We start from the raw sequence: 26775 nt of genomic DNA, 5'->3' as shown, positions 1-26775 counted from the left end.
GAAAAAAAAAAAAAAAAAAAAGACAAAAATTACATAAGCAAATGAGCAAGTCAACAGACACTGACTTACTTGAATCAGAGAAGTTTATATAAGAATTTCTAAGAAAAGATTATATTAATTAGAAAAGCTGTAATTCAATGCTAGAAAGTTGTTAAGATAAGCATGACAAAATACTATAGCTTCTTAGGAAAGGAAAGGTAGTTTTCTGTAACAGTATTTCTAAGAAAAACTAATCACTATTTCAATGTATTAAAGATACTCAAGAGTTTACTACATTCCGTTGTTTGATATAGAGAACAGACGCATATGTGCAAAACCGAAGATCATAAGCCAGGGATACCTGAACATACCAGACCATTCATGCCCACAAACAGCAGACCATGATTTCAGAAGAAAGCATGTAATCACAATGGGTAAAATCAACTTCCTGACTTCATGCAGCTCCTCTTTCTTGCTCTACTACCCACTGGTTACACCCCTTTGGTACTTTCCCCCTAACTTCCTCAGGTCTAACTCAGAGATAAAACAGAACTTAGTAAAGATATTCCAAAAACCTCTGGCCCCAAAGTTCCAAATGGGCAGCTACTTAATTATAAAGTCAATACAGTTTACCACACCAACATTTTCAGAATTAAAATCAAACTGGGGAAGAAACAAAAACACAAAACATTGATCACAGGACTTCATAATCACTCTTTCATATTTTTCATTTATTTGTGCCTCTATGTTGCATTCAAATTCTTGAATTTGATAGACTAAATTCTTAAAGACTATCTTCTTGTTCACTAATTCTGTCTTCAGCTGTATTCAGTTTGTTGCTTCACCATTTTACAAGTTTCTAATTTCAACACTAATATTTTTCATTTCTAATATTGGCTCTTTCTCAAATCCACCTTCTTATTAAACTTTTAACCCTTATTCATATTTTCTATACCTACTATTACTATATAAAGCTATTAAATATTCCAAAAGATAAAGGTTTTATGAGTCTGATTCGGTTGTTTATTGTTTCGGATGACTCTCATTCATGGACGATCGTTACATTTTCATGTATAGTATGATTTTAGATTATGACCTTAAATGCCATAGAACTTGCTTCTGGGAGACCTGGGAGACCTAAATTGACAGTGTCATCCTTTAGAAAGGACTGGTAGTTATTTCTGCCAATCATTTCAAGGCACTACCAACTCAAGAATGCTTTAAATTCTCACCTTGAAGATTTTCAGCTGTAAACCAAATTCTGTACTCAACCATATATGCCCTAGATTTATAAATATAATATATATTTAAACTCATTTCCTACAAAAAAAATTTAAAAGAACATATCACATTTCATAGTTGTTCCCACTGATTTATTAAATACCACAAAAAATAATATCTTACAAGGAAAACTGCATTTACATAAATGTGTATCAGTTAAAGGCAAATCAGAAAGGTAAAGCATTTTAAATGTTCTCTTACCTGTTCAAGTGCTTGGGTTTTCTCTTGCTCTATTTTCCCTATAGTTTTCTTTTCAGCTTTGAGTGATAATGATGACACAGTTTTAACAGACATAAAATCAACAGTCATCCATTCATCCCTCTGTTAAGAAAAAGAAGTCACTTCAATCTAAATTGATTAGAACAACACTAAACACTTAACAATAAATTAGAGATTCTGGAGGCACTGAAACCTGGATTAAATCCCACATGGCTGTATAACTTAAAGCAAGTTTTTTAGTCTCTCTAAGCTTTCTTCTCTCCCCTGTAAAAACGGGTTAAAATACCTACCTTTCAGGAATGTTTTAAGGAGTTAACAAGAAAACTGACTTAAGGCATCTAGCCCAATGCCGGATATACAACAGGCACTCAAACATAGTTCTTTTCACCTTTCTTTCTTCATTGTTGTAAATATAGCATTCTTCCTCAGGCGTATGAACTATAACCCCAAATTTGTGAACTATTCAACTATAAGCGTTGCTAAGAAAATTATGGCATGAAGTGAAGGGAAAGAAAAACTGTGACTGAACTCTACTCGCTGTAGAAAAGTCAGATAGATGTAACAATACAAGACTTCAAGTACATAAGGGGAAAAGTGCCACTTCCTTATCAACAACCAGAGGTAGGAAACCCTCTGAGGGACTAGAATAGGGACAAATGCTCACTTTCCCACAGGAGAAGAAGGGGAGTGAAAAGGATCAGCAAACAGCATTATTGCTAAAATTACTCATAAAAGTATACTGTTTACAAAGTCTAGTTTTTCTTCTGACTAAATTACAATCATCTTTCATTTTAACATTCATCTACTCTTGTAAGTTGACACTTTCTTTGTTTAAAATCAGGCGGCTTACCTGAATAACTTCGTTGTCTTCTTTTTCTGACTTTTCATCTTTCACCTTCCAGGCCTTTTCCTTGCCAGAAGTGTGGGAGGGAACAGCCTCAACCCACTCATCTTCAGAGCTCTAAGAATATTTAACATATAAGTAGAATTCTCAAATTTACATACTTCTGCATAAAAACTGTGTGGTTCCACTCTTCCTCCTTTTCTCAACCCTTAAATATCAACTTTGTCTGTGTTTCCAGTCTTTGCCAATTATACTTTTTAATCTCTAGACATTCCCCTTGGGACATTAAATCCACTCTCATGACTTAAACTACCACAACTATACTGATATCTTTCTAATTTATCCACCCAAAGTTTCCATGATTTAAACAACTGCCTACAATATTTAAATGCCATGCTGAACGCAGTAAGAACAAAAAGTGAACCCAGCATCTACTTCCACAATACTTGATCCTTCTTCTATATATCTGAATTAAGCTACCTGGCATCACCAACCACCCACTTACCCGAGTCAGAAATCTCAGGATCATCTTACTCCTCCCATCTAAACCTATGACTGTCATTTCCAAAAGATTTCTCAACTACAGTGAACACCAAATGATTATCATGGGAGTTCACCTCCATCCCTGGCCACAACTGACTGTTTCAGAGGTAGGGACCTGAACCAATTAATTTCAATCATAGTCACTCTCCAGGAATGTGAAACCAAGGCTAAATGGTTTACTCTATAACAAATGAGAACTCGAAAGGCATTGGCAGAGACCATTTCTGTCATGAGGCACAGAATTCAGGAAAAATTTATCTATATCAAGAAAAGCAAAAATAGAACTTAGAGGGGAAGAAAGGAAGATGGTGAGAAGATTCATAAAAGCATTCATGACTCTAGTTTGAGCTATTCCTAAAACCCAGGTGCATTCCTATATGTCCTATGAGACGTTTGTGTTCTAATAATAAATCCCTCCCTTTTTTTTGGGTGGGGGGGGTTAAACCAATTTAAGTTTGGTCTCTGCTACCTACAACCAAGAGTCCCAACTAATATATACTCCTTCCTCCCCATTCTTAAAGCAGCAGCCCTAGATCAGATCTGCTTATCTCTCACTTAGACAACTGGAAAAACCAAATTAGTCTCCAAAATCCCAGTCTTTCCTGCTCCCTTTCATTCTCCAACCCCCATCCTAAATACCTTTAGAGTATCATAAAAGGCGTATCTGACCACAGTACTCCTCTTCTTTGACTCTCTGTCATAAAGACGACTATTACACCTATCCTTTCCTACCAGTAGAACCCAATTTTATTTGGAGATGTAATGTGCCTCCCTTGCTAGACAGTGAAACCTTAATCAAGCCTCCAGTAAGGTGGAAATGAAAGTACTATTTAGGACTTTCTGGAAGTTACAAAAAAGAGGGCATCCTCGTTCCTGTTATCTACACTAAGAGGTACATTTTAAAGACAATGGAGGAACAAAACTAGAAGACTTGGTCCCAGAAGACCACACTAAATTGCCTACTTGATTTCTTCTATATGAAAGAAGTTAGAGATTGGTTCAAGATGGCAGAGTAGAAGGATATGCGCTCACTCCCTCTTGCGAGAGCACTGGAATCACAACTAACAGCTTAACAATCATTGACAGGAGAACACTGGAACTCACCAAAAAAGATACCCCACATCCAAAGATAAAGAAGAAGGTGCAATGAGATGGTAGGAGGGGCACGATCACAATAAAATCAAACCCCATAACCGCTAGGTGGGTGACTCAAAACTGGAGAACAATTATACCACAGAAGTCCACCGACTGGAGTGAAGGTCCTGAGCCCCATGTCAGGCTTCCCAACCCGGGGGTATGGCAACAGGAGGAATTCCCAGAGAATCAGACTTTGAAGGCTAGTGGGATTTGATTTCAGGACTTCAACAGGACTGGGGGAAATAGAGACTCCACTCTTAGAGGGCACACACAAAGTACTGTGTGCACCATGACCCATGGGGAAGGAGCATGGGTCTAGACTGAACTAGACCTACCTGCTAGTGTTGGAGGGTCTCCTGCAGAGGCGGAGGGCAGCTGTGGCTCACTGCAGGAACAAGGACACTGGCAGCAGAAGTTCCGGGAAGTACTCCTTGGTGTAAGCCCTCCCAGATTCCACCATTAGCCCCACCAAAGAGCCTTCACACTCCAGTGTTGGGTCGCCTCAGGCCAAACAACCAACAGGGAAGGAACTCACCCATTAGCAGAAAAGAGGATTAAAGTTTTACTGAGCTTTGCCTACCAGAGCAACACCCAGATCTACCCACCACCAGTCCCTCCCATTAGGAAATGCACAAGCTTCGTAGATAGACTCACTCACCAGAGGGCAGACCACAGAAGAAGAACCACAATCCTGCATCCTGTGGAACAAAAACCACATTCACAGAAAGATGGACAAGATGATTATGTACCAAATGAAGGAACAAGATAAAACCCCAGAAGAACAACTAAAGAAGTGGAGATAGGCAACCTTCCAGAAAAAGAATTCAGAATAACAATAGTGAAGATGATCCAGGACGCAGGAAAAAGAATGGAGAAGATGCAAAAAATGTTTAACAAAGACCTAGAAGAATTAAAGAACAAACACCTAGAAGAATGAAAAAACAAACAAACAGAGACGAACAATACAATGACTAAAATGAAAACTACACTAGAAGGAATCAACAGCAGAATAACTAAGGCAGAAAAACAAATAAGTGACTGGGAAGACAGAATGGTGGAACTCACTGCCACAGAACAGAATAAAGAAAAAAGAATTAAAAGAAATGAAGACAGCTTAAAAGACCTCTGGGACAATATTAAACAAACCCACATTCGCATTATAGGGGTCCCAGAAGGAAACGAGAGAGAGAAAGGACCCGAGAAAATATCTGAAGAGATTATAGTACAAAACTTCCCTAACACGGGAAAGAAAATAGCCACCCAAGTCCAGGAAGCGCAGAGAGTCCTAGGCAGGAGAAACCCAAGGAGAAACTTGCCAAGACACATAGTAGTCAAACTGACAAAAATTAAATACAAAGAAAACTTATTAAAAGCAAGAAGAGAAAAATGACAATCCACATACAAGGGAACTCCCATAAGGTTAACAGCTGATTTCTCAACAGAAACTCTACAAGACAGAGGGGAGTGGCACGATAAATTTAAAGTGATGAAAGGGAAGAACCTACAAGCAATATTCCCCAGGAACAATCTCATTCATATTAGACAGAGAAATCAAAAGCTTTACAGACAAGCAAAAGCTAAGAAAATTCAGCAACACCAAACTAGCTCTACAAGAAATGCTAAAGGAATTTCTCTAAGGGGGAAACAAAATAGAAGAAGAGGACCTACAAAAACAAACAAAAAACAATTAAGCAAATGGTAATAGGAACACACATTTCGATAATTACCTTAAACGTGAATGGATTAAATGCTCCAACCAAAAGACACAGATTCACTGAATGGATACAAAAACAAGACCCATATTTATGCTGTCTACAAGAAACCCATTTCAGAACTAGGGACACATACAGACTGAAAGTGAGGGGATGGAAAAAGATATTCCATGCAAATGAAAATCAAAAGAAAACTGGAGTAGCAATACTCCAATCAGATAAACTAGACTTTAAAATAAAGAATGTTACAAGAGACAGGAAAGGACACTACAAAATGATCAAGGGATCAATCCAAGAAGAAGATATAACAATTATAAATATATATGCACCCACCATAGGAGTACCTCAATACATAACGCAAATGCTAACAGCTATAAAAGAGGAAATTGACAGTAACACAATAATAGTGGGGGATTTTAACATCTCACTTACACCAATGGACAGATCACTCAGACAGAATATTAATAAGGAAATAAAAGCTTTAAACAACAAAATAGACCAGTTTAATTTAATTGATATTTATAGTACATTCCATCCGAAAAAAAGATTACACTTTCTTCTCAAGTACACATGGAACATTCTCCAGGATAGATCACATCTCAGGTCACAAATCAAGCCTCAGTAAATTTAAGAAAATAGAAATCATATCAAGCATCTTTTCCAACCACAATGCTGAGATTAGAAATAGATTACAGGGAAAAAAACGTAAAAAACACAAACACATGGAGGCTAAGCAATACATTACTAAATAACAAAGAGATCACTGAAGAAATCAAAGAGGAAATCAAAAAATACCTAGACACAAACACAATGAAAACATGATGATCCTAAACCTATGGGATGCAGCAAAAGCAGTTCTAAGAGGGAAGTTTATAGCTATACAAGCCTAACTCAAGAAACAAGAAAAGTCTCAAATAAAAAATCTAACCTTACATCTAAAGGAACTAGAGAAAGAAGAACAAACAAAATCCAAAGTTAGTAGAACAAATCATAAAGATCAGAGTGGAAATAAATGAAACAGAAACAAGAAAACAATAGCAAAGATCAATAAAACTAAAAGCTGGTTCTTTGAGAAGATAAACAAAATCGATAAACGTTTAGCCAGATTCATCAAGAAAAAGAGGGAGAGAACTCTAATCAATAAAATTAGAAACGAAAAAGGAGAAGTTACAACAGACACCGCAGAAATATAAAGCATCCTAAGACACTACTAAAGCAACTCTATGCCAATAAAATGGACAACCTAGAAGAAATGGACGAATTCTTAGAAAGGTATAAGCTTCCAAAATTGAACCAGGAAGAAACAGAAAATATAAACAGACCAGTCACAAGTAATGAAACTGAAACTGTGATTAAAAATCTCCCAGCAAACAAAAGTCCAGGACCAGAGGGCTTCACAGGTGAATTCTATCAAACATTTAGAGAAGAGCTAACACCCATCCTTCTCAAAGTCTTCCAAAAACTTGCAGAAAAAGGAACACTCCCAAACTCATTCTACGAGACCACCATCATCCTGATACCAAAACTAAAGATACTATAAAAAAAGAAAATTACAGACCGATATCACTGATGCAAATGCAAAAACCCTTAAAAAAATGCTAGCAAATAGAATCCAACAACACATTAAAAGGATCATACACCATCATTAAGTGGGATTTATCCCAGGGATGCAAGGATTCTTCAATATATGCAAATCAATCAATGTGATACACCATACTAACAAATTGAAGAATAAAAACCCTATGATCATCTCAACAGATGCAGAAAAGGCTTCTGACAAAACTCAACACCCATTTATGATAAAAACTCTCCAAAAAGTGGGCATAGAGGAAAACTACCTCAACATAATAAAGGCCATATATGACAAACCCACAGCAAACATCATTCTCAACAGTGAAAAACTGAAAGCATTTCCTCTAGATCAGGACCCAGACAAGGATGTCCACTCTCGCCACACTTATTCAACATAGTTTAGGAAGTCCTGGCCACGGCATTTAGAGAAGAAAAAGAAATAAAAGGAATACAAATTGGGAAAGAAGAAGTAAAACTGTCACCGTTTACAGATGACATGATACCATACATATAAAATCCTAAAGATGCCACCAGTAAACAATTAGAACTCATTGATGAATTTGGTAAAGTTGCAGGATACAAAATTAATGCACAGAAATCTCTTGCATTCCTATACACTAACAATGAAAGATCAGAAAGAGAAACTGAGGAAACAATCCCATTGACCACTGCAACAAAAAGAATAAAATACCTAGGAATAAACCTACCTAAGGAGGTCAAAGACCTGTACTCATGAAACTATAAGACAATGATGAAAGAAATCAAAGATGACAGAGAGATATACCATGTTCTTGGATTGGAAGAATCAATACTGTGAAAATGACTACACTACCCAAAGCAATCTACAGATTCCATGTAATCCCTATCAAATTACCAATGGCATTTTTTACAGAACTAGAACAAAAAAATCTTAAAATTTGTATAAAGACACAAAAGACCCCAAATAGCAAAAGCAATCTTGAGGTAAAAAAATGGAGCTGGAGGAATCAGACTTCCTGACTTCACACTACACTACAATGCTACAGTAATCAAGACAATATGGTACTGGCACAAGAACAGAAATTTACATCAATGGAACAGGATAGAAAGCCCACAGATGAACCCATGTACCTATGGTCAACTAACCTATGACAAAGGAGGCAAGGATATACAATGGAGAAAAGACAGTCTCTTCAATAAGTGGTGCTGGGAAAACTGGACAGCTACATGTAAAAGAATGAAATTAGAACACTCCCTAACACCATACACAAAAATAAACTCAAAATGGATTAAAGACCTAAATGTAAGACTGGATACTGTAAAACTCTTAGAGGAAAACATAAGAACACTCTTTGACATAAATCACAGCAAGATCTTTTCTAACCCACCTCCTAGAATAATGAAAATAAAAACAAAAATAAACAAATGGGACATAATTAAACTTAAAATCTTTTGCACAGCTAAGGAAACCATAAACCAGAGGAAAAGGCAACAGTCAGAATGGGAGAAAATATTTGCAAATGAAGCAATTGACAAAGGATTAATCTCCAAAATATGAAAACAGCTCATGCAGCTCAATATTAAAAAAAACAAGCCAATCAAAAAATGGGCAGAAGACCTAAATAGACATTTTTCCAAAGACATACAGATGGCCAAGAGGCACATGAAAATCTGCTCAACATCACTAATTATTAGAGAAATGCAAATTAAAACTATGAGGTATCATCTCACACCAGTTAGAACAGGCATCATCAGAAAATCTACAAACAACCAATGCTGGAGAGGGTGTGGAGAAAAGGGAATGCTCTTGCACTGTTGATGGGAAGGTAAAATGATACAGCCACTATGAAGAACAGTATGGAGGTTCCTTAAAAAACTAAAAATAGAATTACCATATGACCCAGCAATCCCACTACTGGGCATATACCCAGAGAAAACCAAAATTCAAAAAGACACATGCACCCGAACGTTCACTGCAGCACTATTTACAATAGCCAGGTCATGCAAGCAACCTAATGCCCATCAACAGACGAACAGATAGAGAAGATGTGGTACGTATCTACAATGGAATGGAATATTACTCAGCCACAAAAAGGAACGAAACTGGGTCAGCTGTAGAGACTTGGATGGAACTAGAGACTGTCATACAGAGTGAAGTAAGTCAGAAAGAGAAAAACAAATATCCTATATTTATGCATATATTTAGAACCTAGAGAAATGGTACAGATGAACAGGTTTCCAAGGCAGAAATAAAGACACAGATGTAGAGAACAAACGTATGGACACCAAATGGGGCTGGGGGGTGCGGGGGATAAATTCGGAGATTGGGATTGACATATACACACTAATATGTATAAAATAGATAACTAATAAGAATCTGCTGTATAAAAAAATAAAAAGAAAACTCAAAAAGAAAAAAGAAAAGTTAACTATTTTTAGATTCTATATATTTTATATTAACCAATGGCTATTCTGGGGTTCTCTAATAACACAAATGAACCTAATTTGATGATATACTCCCTACTGAAGAATTCAAACTTCTTGGTTTACAAAGTCCTATCAACTCTTACAATTTCATCTCCATTCACTCTCCTCTTGTTTTATAATCTAATATTGTTAAGTTACTTATAGTTGTATTTACCTATGTACATACATAAACACACACATGCACACACAGACACTTTTATATCATGTTATCTCCTACTTCCACGCCTTGCTCTCACAATTCCTTGTGCACACACACCTCTATATGCCAGGGTGATTCTTACTCATCCTTTAAGTCTGAACTCGAAGCATCACTTCCTCAAAACCCACATATGAAATCCTCCTTCCCTTAATACCTTGACATGCCTTGGCATCATGATATTACATACTGGAAGTATGTGTCTGTTTAATTATAAAATGAGTTCCCCAAAAGTTTGAACTCTATATATTTGTATTCCCCATGTATATAAAAATGTCTGGCAAAGAGCTGGCATTCAATAAATGTGCATTAAAATTAACTCAATCCACCCTTGCAAAAGCCCAAGTCAGAAACTTTAAGCAGCAGCCTGCATTAAATACTAGGTACTGAATGAAAGAAGCATATGTGATACAGCTAGTACTCATTTTTCATTTACACAACGACAATTGGACCATTCTGTACAACTCTTCTGCCTCCATTCCCTATTAATTTTGTTGCTAATTTTCACTATTATTCACTCACCTCACCACTTCAGCATGACTTATGTTCCCCTCTCCCCATGCTATGACCTAAGTTCTACTGCTGTTTCAATCCTCCACCCTACCTTGAAGAACTCATAAACCATCAACGTGCCTCTTGACCTAAGACAGCTCCCAGGACTCTTCTTCTCATGTGTAGCCATCATAATTAACCACACTCCTAATCCCATCTAACAGTCAAAACCTAAATACAGGACCAAGACAGAAAAGTGTCACCAATAAAAACATATGTAAATGTACATATTTTATATATATATATATATGAAATATTACATATGTATATAAAATACACTTACTTATATTTGCATAATACACATAAAATGCATACATTTTATATTTAAAATATAAAGTACCTACATAAATACATATATTTCTCAAAGATACATGAAGACTTCTGCACTGGCCGTGAAAAAATAAATGCTACATCAGACTAGAAAAATATACAGAAATGGAAATAAAATTAAAAATATAAGAAACAACTGTTTTTAGACATTGAATCTCAGTTGTGCAGGACTATGATCCCTGAGAAAAGTCAAAAAAATGAGGTGAGTGCTACAATTACACTCTACTGCTTTTTGCCTAGTGGCACTTTCTAGACCATGGTACAAGGCAGGGTAACTCAAGCCCAATATGACAATCTCACTGAGATAAGAAAACAGAATTTTTACTTTGTGATGGCTGAGATAGAGCATCCATGAAAAGGGAGCTACACAGAGAAAGAACTCCAGAAAACTATATAAGAGACCCCTGTAGTCTTTAACTGAATACCAAACTGAACATCCTTAGGATGCAAGTCCACAAGGACAGACAAAGAATAATTACCATGGAAGGAACAATTATTAGAGTGCTATGAGCAGAGAAATCCCCAGAGCTCACAAAGGGCTAGAACACATTCTAGTTCCCACCAACCAGAATAGAGAAATCTCCTTGAATACCGAGGGCAATCAGCAGAGAAACCACAAAGGGCACGCCTTAGCATGTCTTAGAAGTAATGGCTACTCTAGATGCACACAAACATAACTTAAACACCAGCCTTTGAAAAGTATTAGGCTAATACACAAGTAACCTACTCCCCACCAAAAGAAAACTCAAGACCCTTTAAAGGAAGACAACAAATCCAGTAGTCACAATATAACTTTCACAAGGTTCAGCAACTAATTAGAAAGTACTAGACATTCAAAGCAAGAAAATGTGACCCAAAGACAAGAAAAGAAATCAGTTAATCAAAACAGAACAAGAAATAAAGAGATAATGACATAGCAAACTAGGATTTTGACACCGCTATTATAAATATGCCCAAGGAAAGGAAGCATGAACAAATAGGAGTCAAAATAAAGATATAAAAAAGACCCAAATGAAATGTCTAATGATGAAAAATACAATAACTGAAATGAAAACTTTAATGACTGGGGATAACAGCCAACTAGATGCTACAAAAGAAAAGCCTAGTGAACTTGAACCTAAAATGCAACAGTAAAATCTATCCAAACTGAAGAACAGAAAAGGCTAGAACGAAAATAAATAAAGGTTCAGTGACTTATGGGACAGAATTAAGGAGACTAGCAGAATAAGAGGGGACACAAAAAAACATTTCACGAAAATAACAGCCAGAAAGTTTCAAATTTGATGGAAACTATGAACTCATAAATCAAAAAAGCACAATGAACCCAAGGCAGGATAAAGACAAAGAAAACAATATCAAACGTATCATAATTGATTTGCTAAAAAAATGATAAAGAAAAAATTTTAAAAGCATTCAGAGCAGAAAGAAATATATACAGAGAGAAAGGGATAAACGTGACTGAAAATGTCTCTCATTAGGAACAACGTAGGCAAAAGACAATGAAATGACATCTTAAAGTACAGGAACAGAACTATAAACTTAAAATTATCTGTCTAGGAAAAAAACTTTAAAAATGAAGACTAAACAAAACAAATTTTCAGACAAACAGTAACTTAGAGAAATGTCACAAGATAAGCCCCAGTAAAATTAAGAAAACTGCAACCATATCAAGAATCTTTGCCAATGCTGTGAGACTAGAAACCAAGTACAAGAAAAAAACTGCAAAAAAACACAAACATGTGGAGGCTAAAGAATTTGCTACTAAAAACCCAATGGATCACTGAAGAAATCAAAGAGGAAATAATATCTAGAGACAAATAACACTGAAAACATGACGATCCAAAACATATGGGACGAGAAAAAGCAGTTCTAAGAGGGAACTTTACAGTGATACAAGCTTGTCAGGAAGCAAGAAAAAACTCAACTAAAGAACCTAACTTACCCCTGAAGAAACAAGCAAAAGAAGAAACAAGACTCAAAGTTAGTAGAAGGAAAGAAACCATAAAGATCAGAGCAGAAATAAATGAAACAGAGACTAAAAAACAACAGAAAAGATCAATGAAACTAAAAGCTTGCTCTCTGAAAAGATAAACAAAACCAATAAACCTTTAGCCAGATTCATCAGAGAAAAAGAGAAATGGTCCAATCAGAAATGAAAAAGTATAAGTTACAACACCACAGAAATACAAAAGGTCAAAAGAGACTACTAAGAACAACTATATGCCAATAAAAGGAAAAACCTAGAAGAAACAGACAAATTCTTGGAAAGGTACAATCTCCCAAAACTGAACCAAAAAGAAATAGAAAAGTATGAATACATCAATTATCAGTAATGAAACTGAATCAGTAATTAAAAAAAAAAAACAAACTCCAAACAGACAAAAGTCCAGGACCAGATGGCTTCACAAGTGAATTCTACCAAACATTTAGAGAAGAGTTAACAGCTATCCTTCTCAAACTATTCCAAAAAAATTGCAGAGGAAGGAACATTTCCAAACTCATTCTCTGAGGCCAGAATCACCCTAATACCAAAACCAGACAAACATATTGAGAAAAAAAAATTACCAGCCAATATCACTGCTGAAGATAGATGCAAAACTCCTCAACAGGACATAAGCAAATTCAATCCAACAATACATTAAAAGGATCATTCACCTTTGTCAAGTAGGATTTACCCCAGGGATGCAAGGATTTTTCAATACTTACAAATCAATCAATGTGATACACCACATTAACAAATTGAAGAATTAAAACCATATGACCATCTGAATAGATGCAGAAAAACCTTACGTTAAAGTTCAACATTTATGATAAAAACTCTCCAGAAAGTGGGCATAATAAAGGTCATATATGACAAATCCACAGCTAACGTCATGCTCAATTTCCTCTAAGATCAGGAACAAAACAAGGATACCCACTCTTGCCACTTTTATTCAACATAGTTTTAGAAGTCCTAGCCACAATCGGACAAGAAAAAGAAATAAAAGGAGTCCAAATTGGAACAGAAGAAGTAAAACTGTCATTATCTAGAAGTGACATGACACTATACATAGAAAATCCTAAAAGCACTACCAGAAAACTACTAGAGCTTATCTATGAATTCAGTAAAGTTGCAGGATACAATACTAATATACAGAAATCTGTTGCATCTCTATACACCAACAGTGAACTATCAGAAAGAGAATGTAAGAAACAATCCCATTTACCACCACATCAAAAAGAATAAAATATCTAGGAATAAGCCTACCTAGCGAGGTAAAAGACCTGTACTCGGAAAAATATAAGACACTGATGAAAGAAACTGAAGAAGACACAAATAGAAAGATATACCTGTGTTCTTGGATTGAAAGAATTAACATTATTAAAATGACCATACTACCCAAGGCAATCTACAGATTCACTGCAATCCCTATCAAATTACCAATGGCGTTTTTCACAGAACTGGAACAAATAATTTTAAAACCTGTATGGAAACACAAAAGGCACTGAATAGCTAAAGCTATCTTGAGAAAGAAGAACAGAGATGGAGGAATCATGCTTCCAGACTTCAGATTATACTACAAAGCTACAGTAATCAAAACAGTACGGCACTGGCACCAAAAAAAAAAAAAAGACACATAGATCAATGCAACAGGATAGAGAGCCCAGAAATAAACCCACACACCTATGGTCAATTAATCTATGACAAAGGAGGCAAAAATATACAATGGAGAAAAGTCCCTTCAATAAGTGGTGCTGGGAAAACTGGACAGCTACATGTAAAAGAATGAAATTAGAACATCCTCTAACACCATATACAAATATAAACTCAAAATGTATTAAAGACCTAAATATAAGACCTATACTATAAAACTCCTAAAAGAAAACAGGCAGAACACTCTTTGACATATATCACAGCAACATATTTTTGGATCCGTCTCTTAAAGCAAAGGAAACAGAATCAAAAGTAAATAAATGGGACCTAATTAAACTTAAAATCTTTGGCACAGCAAAGGAAACAACTGACAAAACGAAAAGACAACCTACTGAATGGGAGAAAATATTTACAAATGATATGACTGAAAGGGGTTAATACCCCACATATATAAACAACTCATACAACTCATAATCAAAAAAACAAATAACCCATTTAAAAAATGGGCAGAAGAACTGAACAGACATTTTTCCAAAGAGGAAATGAAGATGGCTGATGGGCGAAAAGATACTCAACATCGTTAATTATCAGGGAAATGCAAATCAAAACCACAATGAGATATCACCTCACACCTGTCAGAATGGCTATCATCAAAAAGAACGCAAATGACAAATGACAAGGATGTGAAGAAAAGGGAACCATGCTACACTGTTGGTGAAATGTAAACTGGTGCAGCCACTGTGGAAAACAGTATGGAGGTTTCTCAAAAAACTAAAAATACAACTACCATATGATCTAGCAATTCCACTCCCAAGTATATAACCCCCAAAAACAAAAACACTAATTCAAAAAGATACATGAACCCTAATGTTCAGAGCAGCATTATTTACAATCACCAAGGTATGGAAGCAACTGAAATGTCCACCAACAGATGAATGGATAAAGATATGGCATATATATGTAATAGAACAGAATACTACTCAGCCATAAAAAAGAATGAAGTTTTGCCATTTGCAGCAACATGGACAGACCTGGAGGGCATTATGCTAAGTGAAGTAGTAAGTGAGACAAAGAAAGACAAATACTACAAAATATCACTTATATGTGGTATCTAAAAATAAAACAAACTAGTGAATAAAACAAAAAGAAAGCAGACTCACAGATATAGAGGGTAAACTAGTAGTTAACAGTGGGGAGAGAGAAGGGGAAAGGGGCAATATAGGCACAGGGGATTAAAATTAAGGGTTATTATGGGATTATATTAAATCATGTCTGTGAAACTTTTGAAAAGTATAAGGCACTACAAAATTTTAAAAATCTTTCATTCAACTAAAAAAAATAGAATGAATCAATGAATGAATAAACAAATAAGAACACTAAAATAAAACCAACTAACCCAAATGAAGCTAGGAAGAGAAAAAATAAATGGGACAAATAGAAAAGGGAAAGCAAGATGGCAGACAAACTCAAACATACCTGTAATTACATTAAACATTAATAATCTAAACCAGCACTATCTAATAGGATCTTCTATACCTACACTGCCCAATATGGTAGCCACTAACCTAGCCATATGTGTCTACAAACACTTAAAAAATGTGGCTAGAGACTCTGAAGAAATGAACTTTCAACCTGATATAACTTCAGTAAATTTTTACCAAAAATGTTAAAGTCAATATGGCTGTCATATTATATAGTGGAGAAAATCCTCTAATTTACAAGGAAGAAACTGATAAGCTAGATAAAAGAGCAAGCCCCAGACTGTCCACAAGAAATACTTGCAATATAAAATACAGATACATTAAAACTAAAAGAATAAAAATAAATACACCATGAAAACAAAAAGTCAGAAAACTGAAAAGGCTTTATTACTATAAGACAAAAGTAGACCTTAAAAAAGAATATTACCAGAAATAAAGAGGAACATTTCATGATATAATCGTCAATTCATCAAGGAGATACAACAATCCTAAATGTGTATGTATCTAACAAGACTTCAAAATACATGAGGCAAAAACTGACAAAACTGAAAGAAGAAAAAGACAAATCCACAACACAGATTTTACTGCTGCTCTCTCAGTAACTGACAGAAGAGGAAAACAGAAAATCAGTAAGAATACAGATGACTTAACACTATGAATAAACTTTCCCATGTTGACATTCACAGAACACTACCACTAACAACAGCTGAATATACATTCATTTCAATTACATAAGGAATTTTCACCAAGATAGAGCATAGGCTAGGCCATAAAATTAGTCTCTATGATTTTTTTAAACTAAATTATACAGAGTATGTTTTGTGACAACAATAGAATTAAATTTGAAGTCAAAAACAAAACTGGTTAAATCCACAAATACCTGGAAAATTTTAAACTCATATATAGTCTGTAAGTTTAAAAAAAGTAACAAAATCAATTAGAAAATATTTTGAAAAGATGACAATGAAAACATAACACATCAAAATTAGTTAGATGGAGATAAAACAGTGTTAGGAGAAAAAATTGTAGATTAAATACTCATTCGAAAATAAGAAAGATTTAGAATCAAAGACCTACACACCCACTTCAGGAAGCTAGAAAAAGAAGAGCAAATTAAATACAAAATAGGTAATAGGAAAAAAACAGTAAAAAGAGAGTGGAAATCAATAAAATAGAAAATACACAACTAGAAAATTAATGAAACTAAAAGGCAATTCTTTGAAAAGATTAATAAAATTGATAAACCTAAAACTATTCTAACCAAGGAAACAATGAGAAAATAGAAATAGCCAAAATCAGGAATGAAAGAGGGGACATAACTACAGACTCAACAGACATTAAAAGGACAATAAAGGAATATTACAATATTATGACAATAAATTCAAAAATTTAGATGAAATAAACAAATTCCTTGCAAACCTTAATTCCAAAACTAACTCAAGAATAAAGAGAAAACATTTAATACATATATTAAAGAAATTAAATGTGTGCTTTAAGCATCCCACAAAGAAAACTCCAGGCCCAAACAGTTTGACTAGTGAGTTTTAACAATCCTTTAAGGAAGAAATCACACCAATCCTGCACAAACTCTTCTACAAATGGAAGAACAGGGAATATTTCCTAATTCATACGTGAGGCCAGCATTACCCTTACAACAAAACCCAATACCCCTCATAAACACAGATGCAAATATTCTCAACTAATTGTGAGCAAATCATATCAGAAAAAATATATATAAAATAAAATGTGCTTGTAAGTATATATAAATAAAATATTTTATAATTAAATAAACAAAAATAACCAAATAGAGTGTATCCCAGAAATTCAGGTTGCTGTAACATTCAAAAATCAACCAATGTAATTCTCCATATTAACAGGATAAAGGAGAAAAATCATTTGATTATATAAATAGATGCAGAAAAAGTATCTGACAAAATCCAATGCTATTCAAGACACCAACTCTTAGAAAAAAATAAAAATAGAGGAGAATTTACTCAGTCTAAAAGAGCATACATGAAAAGCCCACAGCTAACATCATGCTTAAAGGTGAAAGATAAATGCTTTCCACTTAAGATAAAGAACAGGTAAGGATGTCCACTCTCACCACTTCTATTCAACACTATATTGAAGGCCTAGAGAGTGAAATAAAATAACAAAAAATTAACAAATGGGATAAAACGCCTAGAGATCGGAAAGAAAAAAAAGTGTCTTTATTCACACATAAGATAATCATGTACTAAGAATCAACCAAAAAAACCTAACACTAGTACTTGTGAATTTAGCAAGATGACAAGATACAAGGTAAATATACAAAAATCCACTGTAAACGTATATGCTAGCTGCAAATACACAAAAAATAAAATTTATTTTTTTAATTCCATTTCCAACAGCACCCCAAGAAAATAAAATATAAAAAATATAACAAAAGATGATAGTAAGACCTCTACACTGAAAATTCCAGAACACTGTGAGAGAAATTAAAGAAGACTTAAAGAGATGGAGAGATATACCACATGCATGATGGGTTGGAAGACTCTCTATTTTAAGATATTAATTCTCCCAAAATTGATCTATTGATGCAAAACAATTCCAATCAAAATATCAGTACATACTTTTGTTGAAAGTGATAGGCTGATTCTAAAATTTATTTTAAAAATGCAAAGAACTTAGAGTAGCAAACAATTTTCAAAAAGAACAAAATCATAGAACTTACACTACCTTATTCCAAGACTTACCCTAAACTTGCAGTAATTACAACAGTTTATTTACTGGCCAAGGAGAGACATACAAGCCAAGGGAACAGAACAGAGTCTAGAAATTAACCCACAAATATATATGTTCAATTGTATTTAAAACAAAGGAGCCTAAGTAATTCAACAAAGAAAGGTTAGCCTTCTCAACAAATGATGCTGGAACAAGTGGAAATCCACGTGGAAAAAGTGAAATTTGACACTTACTACATACCATAAGCAAAAATTAACTCAAAATGAATCGCTGATAAACGAAAAAGCCAAAGCTACAAAACTTCTTGAAAAAAACACAGGAGAAAATCTTCACAACCTTGAGATGTGCAAAAATTAGGACACCAAAAGCAGTAACTACGAAAAATTAATGATAAAAGAAAATAATTAATAAATTGGACTTCATAAAAGAAAACAGAATGGCCAATAAAGACTTAAAGTAATGCTCTACATCACTGGTGTTCAGGGAAATATCACATGAAATATTACTACACATAGTAGGATGGTCAAAAAAGTACAAAGGCTGAAAATTCCAAGTGCTTGCAAAGATGTAGAATAACTGGAATTCTCATATATTGCTGGTAGGAGTGTAAAATGGTCCAAACACTTTGGAAAACTATGGCATTCTTCCAAGAGAAAAACATGTCCACCAAATGACTTGTACACAAACATTCACAGTAGGTTTATTCATACTAGCGCAAACTAAAAAACCACCCATATGACTTTGAACAGATAAGACAGATAAGCAAATTATGGTATATTCATACACTGGAATATAGCAATAAAAAGAAAGGAAATACTGATACATGCAATTACGTCAGTTGCAAAAACATTATGTAAAGCCAAAGAAGCCCGACACAAAAAGGATCATATTACAGTTGACCCTTGAACAATGTGGGGGTTAGGGGTGCTGATCCTCCGTGCAGTGGAAAATCCACGTGTAACTTTACAGTTGGCCATCCATATCTACGGTTCCACATCCGCAGATTCAACTAACCAACTGTAGATCGTGCAGTACTATAGTACATATTCCTCGAAAAGGATCCACGTACAAATGGACCTGTGCAGTCCAAACGCGTGTTGTTCAAGAGTCAACCATATATGAATATTCATATGAAATTCTAGAACAGCGAAAACTAATCTATAGTGTGCTAAAGCAGATCTATGCCTGCCCAATCCCAGAGTGGAGGAAGAGAGAGGGTGAGGAGGAACTGATTGCAAAGAGCCATGAAGAACTTTATGGGGAACGGAAATGCTATCTTAACTGACAGTTAAAAAGGTATATTCATGAAATAGTACAATTAATATAGGATTATTTTATTATATATAAATTATACCTCAGTAAAGCTCATTTTAAAAGTTAAAAGACAAAAAAATAGAAAGCCTGACAGTCAAGATACGCTTTCCAGCCTCACATGGATCCTCAATGGTTCCCAGCAATTCATTTGCTTCTTTTATTACCTAAGCAAAGTTGTTTCAAATCTATACTATTTCCTCAGTCCCTCCATCCTACTTCTACTCCCAAGTTGTCATCTCAGATGATGATTTTACCTTCTACTTCACAAAGGAAACAGAGAGCATCAAGCAGAAACACCATCAATAATCTGCTCCCCTTCTTATTTATCTGCTACTTCCTCCTTATTTATCTGTATTTGTATACATCTTTACTACTTCCCTCTAGCTCAGAAGAGAAGGTGATCCTACTTCCTATCTAAGCTTACCCCTTCCCCTGGAAGCTTGCTCACCCAAACTTAGCATTCTCCTCAGCAATATTTATCCCTCTCTTCCTAAAAACATTTTCTCAAAAAGACCTCCCAACCAACCTGATTCCCCTAGCTATCATACTGTCTTTCCTACCCTTCACTGTCAGTATAAGTTTCTCTGTTCTTCTTCAGTCAACCTCAATGTGATGTGGGCACTGAGCATTCATTCAAACTACTCTCTCTAAGGTATATGTTATACAACTTAATAGGTATGTATAAATGTACATGTTATATATTGCAACAAAAAGACTTATGTATGTTGCAGAGAAGAACAGCAATAGCAACAAGAACAACAAAGAACAGGACAGTGTGTCTCTAATAAAGGGAAGCAAGTGCCCTTAATCAATTGACATAAATGTTTAGTTGCCCTGGCAGATATATCCCCATGGAATGAGGATTCTTAACCTGTGATCCTTGTGTAAACTCCTGGGAGTTTTACAAACTCCCCTGAAATAAACAACTTTGTATATAAATTTCTTTTTGAAGAAAAGATCACTTTTATCAGATTCTCAATGGGGTCAGCAACTCAATCCCACAAGAAAAAGTACCTCTATCTTCTTTTCTCATTAAGATTTTCTAACTCCCTTTATGCTGAGTTATATTCCAAAAAAAATTTTTTTCTATATAATATTCCTACCATTACAAAATATGCTGGATAGTCAATAAAACTATCCAGGTGTATTTCTCACTATGAATTAAGATACAGCATTCTCAAATAAGATAGGCTTTCATGAGCCAATTATCATCTCAGGGTATACTGCCAAAAATTTAATTTCTGAAACTACAAGAAGGCCAGATTGTCAAACATGATGATTCAACTGAGAGTATAATCCCCTGAAGATCGTACCTATGAATCCAATTCTCCCTAAACATCTCTAGCTCATCACTCACTAAGCACAACATACCTTTCTCTTCCTGAAAATAAGCATGAGGGTTTGGCCTGCATTCCTATCCTCTGTGAGTCCTCTCACCCCAGACCTGGCTAGAGACAAAGCAGACCCAGCATTCTCTTCCTTTTTGTCCCAAAGATAAATATATAAATACAACCTATTTTAAAGACTTAAATGTTAATTTCTATGAAAAGCGAACAGAAGTAACAGACTCTGAAATATCTTGGCACTCTTTTCCCTTATTTTACAGTACTACTCTTTCCTGCTTCTCCTAATTTTCCAACTACTTCTACTTAATATCCTTTATTTTCTGTCTGGCTCCTCAGTATCGGTATTCTTCTTTCTTTTCAATTACCCTAGGCAATTCATCCATTCTAATGGCTTCAATGAGCAAAAATTCTCAAAATGTATCTCCGTCCTCTTACCTTTATCTATAAGCTAAGATCCATATTTCTACCATTTCCTGGACATCTCCAAGTAGATGTCTCCCAGGCATTTTCATATCCTAACTAATAATATTATCTAAGTTCTCATATATATTTTAGGTTCCCATATGTTGTTCCTCTAAATACAATTTTCTCAAGTAGCTGCTTTGGTTAGTTTTAGTACATACTTACTGATGAACTGTCAGTTGACTCATTGTTTTTTTCACACTTTTGTTTCTTGCTCTTTTTTTTCTTCTCTTTTTTTACTTTTCTTGAATGCTTGTCTTTTTTCTTCTTTTTCTTCACAGAGTGTTCCTATAAATAATCATGTCGAAGAGGTAAGAATTTAGTTTAGCTTACTTCAAAAGGAAGTATTTTGAGGAAAAGAAAGCTCTATATTCCAAAAAACTTTAAATCTTTCATGAAAGGAGACAAGGAATATGACTAAATAATTTCTTCTAAGAAACTTTACCATACTTCTATAATATATGCCACTACTAATAAATCATATAGCTAAAATTTCTTATAAAATATGAGGGAAGTTTTATTTGTAGATACATTGACAGACAGATATAATCAAATAAACACATATATGCACAGACATACGTGTGTGTGTATCTCCTTCAATAGGCCCAAAAGAATTTATAGAAGATTACTAGCCACATAAAATATAACAAGATAGCATAAACTGTGGGAAGAGAAAACAAGGATTGAGACAACCCCCCTAAAAAAAAAACGAAAAAGAAATAAAAGCATGACATTAAGCTTAAAACGCATAACTTTTTAGATCCATAAACTTGCCACAAGTGGGCTAGAAATTTGAAGCTAAGCTTTCTACCAGCCAACTCAACTAACAAAATCTTTCCAATGTCATTATGTCCAAAATATTATTTGGCCAGAGAGAGAAAATATTCAGTAATGCCAACTATGTGATATTCATTCTGTAACTTGCAAAAATAGTCTATAAAGTTACTCCTCCAATATTAACTTGAATAAGTACAAAAAGAAAAAAAAAGACAGATAAGCTTATATCAAGTAAGCCTGTTAGTATTCACCTGTGAGATTTGTTCAACTCGCTTATTCACATCAGGTAGCATCCATGTTTCCTTACCCCAAAGTCGTTTAAGTTCTTTATGCCTTTCTTCCTTTTCAAAATTGGCTTTAGCCTAAAACAGTGAAAAAAGAAAAATTAACAATTGATCCACTTGCCTTTCACAAAAAAGCAAAACAAAAACTTCTCCCTCTTTCATATAAGGCTTACCAGGAATTTGCTTCTACCAAAGTGTAAGAAAGATTTAAACAAAAAAACTCTCCTTCCACATTACCAATTGCATTACCAATTACCAATCTCTAGTGAAATGAGCCACCAATCAAAGACAGAATCCGGGGACCTACTGTACACCTTCCCTCTCTCTAAGCTCCCTACCTCAAATATGACTTGAATCTCTTCCCTTCACTATCCCACTGATACTGCCTGGCACTTTTGTAACTGTTTGGGGACTGACCTCCATACCTTCAGTCTGCAGTGCCCAAACCCCTCTACCAACACCCCCAAAATGCTTCAGGAAGAATCACCTTTCTAAAAACAAATGATTATATTGCTAATTTTTATTCATCTTTCAACAACAGTCAAATAAAGTAAGATCTTTCTAGGAAGTTGTTCCTGCCTTTTCATTCTGCCCCCAAATTTCAAAGCTGGGGTTGGTCCATCTCAAACCTCTGTACGTAGCTCTACTATACAATTTATCACAAACCCTACTCTCTCCAAAAACTGCCTGAAATATCAGAGACAAGGATGAAGGATATTTATTATACACATATATTACATATGCTGAAATCAGGGAACAACACCAACCTTTCACCTAAGACTTATTGCCCTCTCTTCCCCTGTAAATCTGGCTGTAGTCGCTACACCTTCTCCTTCCTGTCTCTATACCGGCTCCTTCTCGTCTGCATTTAAACTCGTTTTAAACTGTTCCAGCTTAAAACAAAATCCATCACTTGTTTCACCTTACATTGCTCTCCAACTACAACTTTTCCCCTTCATTGCCACACTTCTTACATATTGTCAGATAATTCAATAGTACAGTTTACTTCCTGCATTCTTTATGTTACCTCTACCGCATCTCAATCTTAATGAGAAATAGAATGCTTCTCAACCTTTTTCGAAGTGCTGAATTCTCTGGGTCTCTTGTCTCAATCCTTGTTTGCATCAGTAAGTATTTACAATAAGCCAATAACTGATATAAATAGTTTAAAAGGAGAATGAAACGGTCTACTCTGACAAGGCTTACATGTGTTCCTGGAAACGGAAAATTTCATTTCAGATATAGCAAGAGCAAGGATTGAGACTATATAAAACGCAGAGAGAGTCGCTGTAAGTGGCGGAGTTCTTCGAAAGTGCGCAGCTCAGGTGATCAGGTGATAGAAATGTCAAGAATGGATGATTTAAAAGATAAGGAAATTCAGAGGAAATAAACAAGTCTTACTGAAGAGTATGAGCAACTGGAGCCCGCCAGATCATCTTAGGAGGCAGAAGATACCCAAGAATTTCCGGGCATTCCAAAGGGAGACATCTACCCCCACACAACCAGGTAAGGTGAGATACCAAGGCTGCGGGGAGGCAGGAGAACCAGAGGCCTGACTCCCAGAAAGCCTCCACTCTCTCAATTCTAAATGGTTCACGAAGCCCCCAAACAGAGGTACCTGTCCCAACACCTCGGTCCTGGAAATCCGAGTCTGTTCTTTACGCTCGTCGACGACCCTCACATTTTCAAACTCACCACCGGCAGCCGCCATAGTGGTTGTCGTAAAGTTGGGAAGCCGTCACAAAATATCAGTTTACGACTGTCGTAATTTACTAAACAAACCGGGACTTCCGACTAGGAGGAGGAGGGGCGCTGTCCACCAGCAGAGCATGCGCAGGTCTGATTGTCGCTTACTATTCGGGTGAATTGTCTAACCCGTGGTTTTAGAGGAAGCAGGAAGATTTAGCCGGGGAATTGTACACCTTCGTATATTGAGATTGCGCTGAGCAGGACTGGTGTAAGGTGTACATTTGTTACGGGTTTTGCAAGGTTCTGACGGCATTTTCAGCTATCAGCTATCTCCTCTTAAAATCTCCGCAGTAAGTTAGACGCTCAGGGAGGTTAAATCCGCACCTTTCAAAGATTTCCACCAAAGAGCCCTTACCGCCAAAGAGGTTTCCCTGTGCTGGAGGAATGGAACGAAGGAAGGTTGGCCAGAAAGGCAATGCAAGGTAGCAGGAGGGCAAAATTGCTTTGAAGAGTCAATGTTTTGCTTTGGTGGACTTTTGTAAAGTACAGTATATGAAAAAGTCATGTGAATTTTGCATTGCACTTCATAATTTATACGAGCTTATTTAAAGTGTAACATTTTTTCTGACTGACATATTATTTGTTCATACTTATTCACTCAAGCATTTTTCATTACAGTGTGCAATTACCTATTTGTGTGTTCCTGTTTTATGTTTGGGTCTGTGCTACAATAAAAGTAGAAGTGAGGGGTTTTCTTCCCTCTCCTGAGAATAAGGAAAATAAAGGGAACAGTGAACAGGCTAGAGAAGAAACATAACCTGGCCTGAAAGAGCTAATCACCCCTTATTTTATTTTAACTGTTACTAATCCGTAGTGTCTGTAACTAGATTTATACTTCACAAAGCTAACCTATCACTCCCTAACTTTGTGTAAATTACATCCTCCTCCTGGTGTTTACATTTACTGTGCTCCTTTGTAACAAATCACAAATCACAAGCGACCTTCAGAAAGAAGGTCGCTGGCCTATAAACCAGAGACAAAAGGACCCAATTACCAGGTTGCCTAATGCCAGCTATGACTGTTTTGAAAAAATGCAAGGAGAAAAAGAATGCCAGGGGGGCACAGTTCTTGAGGTGCTAACCTGCCATGTCTTCCCTTCTGCCTGGCAGAGAAATAAAGCCATCTCTCTTATCCTCCAAAATCTCTGTCTCTGTATTCTGTTCAGCATTGGTGCACAGAGAGCCAAGGTTTTTTGGCAACATCTCCCAAACATAGAACTTTAAGTTCCATGAAGAATAAGACATTCTAAAGTATAAATCAAGTGCTTTGAGACTATAAAACACCAAGCTTATATATAATCACAAAGATAAAGAAGAAGTTTGGAGAATAATAACAAACTAGATACTTTAAAAACATTAAAAATAGTTAACATAAACCAGATTGAAGTATGTCGACTAAAAAATTATTCACAGCCTAAAAGCTGAGAGTTATGTTTTATTTGGCGGGAATTTTAGGACTTCAAGCCTGGGAGGCAGCATCTCAAGTAACCCTGAGAGAACTGCTCCGAGGAGGCGAAGCAGGGAGCCAGGATATATAGGAGTTTTGCAACAAGGGGCAGGTAGTCTGAAAATCAAAAGATTATTAATTAAAGAAAACCACATATGTCAAGTTAAGTAATTTAATGCTTTTCTATATATGGGGAGATGCAAGAGTCTGGGCTCACTGAAATCGTTGCTTTGATATGCACCTCAGCTGTCTGGGGCCCATATCTTGTGTTTTCATATCCTGTTTCCTCAGGGCTCTCCGTGGGGAGTGGCTATAGTCTGATGGCTGCTAGATGGCAGGTATTCTTTTCCTTCCTGAGTTCCCTCAGGATTCAGTAGCTCACCATAGGCTGTGGCTGTAATCACTGACTGTGACATCCTTTGTTTACTGATATGGCAGGCAATATTCCATTTATCAGGTAAATATGCTTCATTTTAAGTTTTCATAAAACTGAATTTGTGTTTCCAAGAAGCTTTCCCAGGAGTTTCTATTTCACCTATCTGAAAATCTTAACTTCAAACATGTAGTGTTTACTTGTTTGATATTCAAAATAGATGTATTTCATTGCATTTTTGTTACAGAAAAGTGAATTTTAATTTATGAATTAACCTTGAAATATTTAACCCACTGTGACTTTGAGACAGGCTGGGACCTGGGACACTTTGCTGTAGTGTTTGCACCTGGACAA

At 35.6% G+C, this 26775-nt stretch overlaps 1 protein-coding gene across 1 annotated transcript in view; it reads right to left on the bottom strand.

Moving 5' to 3' along the window:
• The window catches only part of CWF19L2 (CWF19 like cell cycle control factor 2), a 205303-nt gene extending 180718 nt beyond the window's left edge, over nucleotides 1–24585 (bottom strand). Inside the window, exons 1-5 of the mRNA XM_024768921.1 lie at nucleotides 24472–24585; nucleotides 22821–22931; nucleotides 21958–22080; nucleotides 2330–2440; nucleotides 1462–1581 (exon numbers count right to left, since the gene is read on the bottom strand). Of these exons, the coding sequence (XP_024624689.1) occupies nucleotides 1462–1581; nucleotides 2330–2440; nucleotides 21958–22080; nucleotides 22821–22931; nucleotides 24472–24564 (558 nt within the window). The 5' untranslated portion in view covers nucleotides 24565–24585. The remainder of the gene's footprint in view (nucleotides 1–1461; nucleotides 1582–2329; nucleotides 2441–21957; nucleotides 22081–22820; nucleotides 22932–24471) is intronic.
• Nucleotides 24586–26775: the final 2190 nt, after the last annotated feature.

The sequence above is a fragment of the Neophocaena asiaeorientalis genome, unplaced genomic scaffold (genome assembly GCF_003031525.2).
Source record: "Neophocaena asiaeorientalis asiaeorientalis breed wild unplaced genomic scaffold, Neophocaena_asiaeorientalis_V1.1 scaffold151, whole genome shotgun sequence".
Lineage (NCBI taxonomy): Eukaryota > Metazoa > Chordata > Mammalia > Artiodactyla > Phocoenidae > Neophocaena > Neophocaena asiaeorientalis.
This window is presented reverse-complemented; position numbering and strand designations above follow the sequence as displayed.